Source organism: Glycine max, chromosome 19 (genome assembly GCF_000004515.6).
Source record: "Glycine max cultivar Williams 82 chromosome 19, Glycine_max_v4.0, whole genome shotgun sequence".
Classification (NCBI taxonomy): Eukaryota; Viridiplantae; Streptophyta; class Magnoliopsida; order Fabales; family Fabaceae; genus Glycine; species Glycine max.
The window spans coordinates 32,736,245-32,740,094 of NC_038255.2; the positions used below are offsets into that span (position 1 = coordinate 32,736,245).

At 38.5% G+C, this 3,850-nt stretch overlaps 1 protein-coding gene across 2 annotated transcripts; it reads left to right on the forward strand.

Moving 5' to 3' along the window:
* The first annotated feature begins 638 nt into the window (after window positions 1–638).
* On the forward strand, window positions 639–3,144 carry LOC100785069 (SWI/SNF complex component SNF12 homolog). 2 transcript variants are annotated; one of them, XM_006604081.3, is made up of 3 exons: window positions 642–887; window positions 952–2,325; window positions 2,786–3,144. In XM_006604081.3, the coding sequence occupies exons 2-3, from the start codon at window positions 962–964 to the stop codon at window positions 2,856–2,858; spliced, it is 1,437 nt and encodes a 478-aa protein (XP_006604144.1). In that variant the 5' UTR covers window positions 642–887; window positions 952–961; the 3' UTR covers window positions 2,859–3,144. The 2 variants fall into 2 exon arrangements, with proteins under 2 accessions (XP_003553252.1, XP_006604144.1); XM_003553204.4 differs by having other exon boundaries at window positions 639–2,325.
* Window positions 3,145–3,850: the final 706 nt, after the last annotated feature.

Below are 3,850 nucleotides of genomic sequence, written 5' to 3' on the forward strand. Positions count from 1 at the left end.
AATTATCAATAAAATTAATAAATATTTTAAACAAATATCATGATATAAAAAAATTATTCTCTATCTTTACCCTTCATTTTTTAATCCAATAGTCAAAGGTGAACTGTTTACATTAGAACATTGAAAAATCATTTAACTATACACCAATACATAAATAATAAAACTTAAAAATAGTTAAAATCACACGATTATTTGAAATGTATTTCTTGTACATTAAAAACATTTCTTATGTATATATATTTATATTCTTAATTAATAGTAAAGCATTAATGGCTAAAATATACTTTAGTAGTTTATTATATATATATATATATATATATATATATAAGAAACGTTTTAACGTATTTTTGAAATTTTTTTCTTTTGGAATTGATTAAATATGCTGAAAATTGTGTAAAAATAAGTTTTAAGAGTATTAGATTGTTTAATTTTTCAGTTACTCATCGGATTCATTTCTCTAATTTTAATTATTTTTATAATTATTTTTAATTCAAGCATCAGTTGAAAAAAAAAATCGTGTATTTTAGTCTACATTAATTAATTCCGAAAGGCAGAAATTCCTTAATTGATTCTTCTTGTGTCAAACGACACCGTTCGAAGCAGCTTATAGCATGTTTGAAAAGCCGTCGTTACAATTTCCCACGAACGCAAAGGTGAACAAGAAGCCCAACTCCCAATGTTGGATTGGCGTTGAAACGTGAGTTTCAAACGCCTTTCCAAACACGCTATTTAGTGTCAGAAGTTAGAACTGAAGTAGTACTGAAAAAGATTGAAAACAACAAGTGACTGTCCTTGACCTCCGCTTGCCCAATTTTCCAAACCCTAACACCACTTCCCGGAAAACTCGAAGCTCAATTTGCACCGTTTCTCCAATACTCTCTCTAAAGGTAAATAAATCCCTCTTCGCTCACAAAATCATATTTTTAGTGCTTCACTGATATAATTTTTCAGATATGCCCCAATGTCTATGAACAACAACAACCCTTCCAATCCCTATGGACCCTCTTCCACCGCCAACCCACATTCCCAAATTACCCCTGGCCAGGGCCAGTATCCCCGGTCCCAGGCCCACGCCATCATCCAAGCCCAGTTCCAGGCCCAGCTCCAAGCCCACGGGCTCACCCTCAACCCCAACGCCAAGCGTTTCCCTCCAAAACCCCCTATTCACACCGCCACCACGCCGTTTAAACAAACGGAACCCGCTCCCACCGTACCGGCTCGAAGGAAGAAGCATAAACCAAACGAGAAACATCTTCCTGAGAAAGCCTTAGCAATTCTCCCAGAATCGGAGATTTACACGCAGCTTCTCGACATAGAAGCGCGTGTGGACGCTGCACTCGTGAGAAAGAAGGTTGACATACAGGAGGCACTGAAAAACCCACCCTGCATTCAGAAAACGCTGAGAATCTTCGTGTTCAACACGTTCGCGAACCAGAGCAGCGCGGATTCCTCGGCTCCCACGTGGACTCTTAAGATAGTTGGGAGGATTTTGGAAGATGGTGAGGACCCTGAACAGGCAGGGGATGTTGCTGCCCAGAGGATGATGCCCCCTTTGTATCCAAAATTCTCCGCGTTTTTTAAACGAGTAACGATTTATCTTGACAAGAGGCTGTATCCAGATAACAATGTCATCTCTTGGGAGAATTCGCGGTCCTCGGCCGCTCACGAAGGTTTTGAGGTGAAGAGGAAGGGTGACAGGGAGTTCCCGGCGCAGATTCGGTTGGAGATGAATTACATGCTGGAGAAGTTTATGCTGTCCCCCGCGTTGAGAGAAGTGCTTGGTGTTCAGGTTGACACGCGGGCGAGGATTGTTTCCGCAATCTGGCATTATGTGAAGGCGAGGAAATTGCAGATCCCGAATGATCCTTCGTTCTTTCACTGCGATCAGGCTCTGCAGAGGGTGTTTGGGGAGGATAAGGTGAAGTTCACGATGGTTTCACAGAAGATTTCGCAGCATTTGTTTCCTCCACAGGTTATACTTTTGGAGCATATGATCAAGCTCTCCGGGAATAGTCCGGTTGGGTCTGCTTGTTATGATGTGATGGTTGATGTTCCTTTTCCCATTCAGAGGGAATTGAATGCTCTGGTGGCCAATGTGGAGAGGACCAAAGAGATCGATGCATGTGATGAGTCCATATGTGGAATCATTAGAAAAATACACGAGCACCGAAGGAGGCGAGCATTCTTTGTTGGTTTTAGTCAGTCTCCTCTGGAATTTATTAAGGCCTTGGTTGAATCTCAAAACAAGGATCTGAAAGTTTTACTTGGAGAATCTCGTCACAATGCTGAAAAGGACCGCAAGTCAGATTTCTTTAAGCAACCCTGGTAAGCTGAAGGGCTATTCTCTTGGATAGTCTCATACCATTGTCCTCTGTTGTTCTATTTATAGGTTGTCTCTCATCCACACACTGCTTTTATTAGTTGAAAACATGCCATCAGTTTGTTATGGATGATCATGAGCTTAGCCAACATGATTTAAAATTCAGGTCTAAAATTTCTTGATTGATAGTTCCCATCCATAGATTGCCTTAAGTGAGGGTGATGTTTAATATAACTGGAATTGCGTTTGAGTTTGATGCATGCGCTTACCCTTCATCTTGCATATGATCTTATTTCAATTCAAATGACTGAAAAGAGCGTGATATACTGTTTCATTATGCTCATGTGCCTGGTGAAATTGGACATGAAAAAGGCTCATGTTCTCTCTCTTTTATATGAGCATAGCCAGTTAGTTACCCTGACTGTTAAATGTTATACTCATATCCTTGTTTAACAACTTGAACAGGGTTGAGGATGCTATTGTGCGCTATTTGAATCGCAAACCAGCTGCAGGAAGCGATGCTCCAGGGAGCACATAATGCGCAGAGTTTTAAGTTTATTATGGTCATTTTCTGCTGTAGCTGGTCTTTCATGCATGATGTATCATTTTAAATGGCTCATTTGAGCTCATAGAAACTCTGATAGTTTATGTTGCTAGTTACATATTAGTATCAGTAGTTTCAGTGCTGCAACTTGCCTTGCAGTTCATATGTTAACTTAAGTGCAAGCAATAACCTTGATAGTTTGGACTGGTGTACAGTAATTTCAGACTTAAGTTGTCTTATGGCAGATAAAGTAAAGGTAGAAAAGAAACTTTGCATGCCATGACTGTTTGTTCCGTCTATATTTTGTTGAATTTGATTTGAGTAAAAATTATCTAACTCTTTACCCGTATGCAACTCCAACGTCTCGTTATATTAAAACTACTAGGCATTAGACATGGCAATGGGGGCGGGGACGAGTATTGTCTTCCCAATCCTCGATTCTGACTTCCCAACATGTTTTCATACCTGTACTCGATACCCGATGGATTAAAATTTATTATCTCATCCCCGTATCCATCTGGTATCGGATATTCTTGATCCCGTCTCGTACTCGATTCAAATTAGAAAAATAATTTTTCTTGTAAAGAAAATATTAAAAATTTGATTTTAAAAAAAATAAATTGATTGTTAAACATTTATTTTTAACTACTTATACATCAATAAATTTATAGCGCACGTGTTTACAAAAATCGTTAAGAAAAGAATATTAAATTATGTAAAAATTCTAAAAAAAAATTAACTAGTAATAAAAATTCTAAGTCTTTTGATTAAATTATACAAAAATTCTAAAAATTTTAAGTGGCGAGACGGGTCTGGGTTCGAGTTCAGGGCGGATGTAGTAATCTCGTACTTGTACCCGATTTTTGATTATCGAAAAAAACCTGAACTCAAACTCATACTCGGTCAACTCAGGTATTACCCGTCAAAGTCAAGACGGATTGGGTATTCACGGGTATGGATTTTTTTGCCATATCTACTAGGCATAA

Bases quoted from the DNA above. Each gene is read 5' to 3' on its own strand.
- LOC100785069 (XM_003553204.4), top strand. From the start codon at position 962: ATGTCTATGAACAACAACAACCCTTCCAATCCCTATGGACCCTCTTCC. The intron at 2,326-2,785 runs GTAAGCTGAAGG...CAACTTGAACAG, and splicing joins GATTTCTTTAAGCAACCCTG to GGTTGAGGATGCTATTGTGC.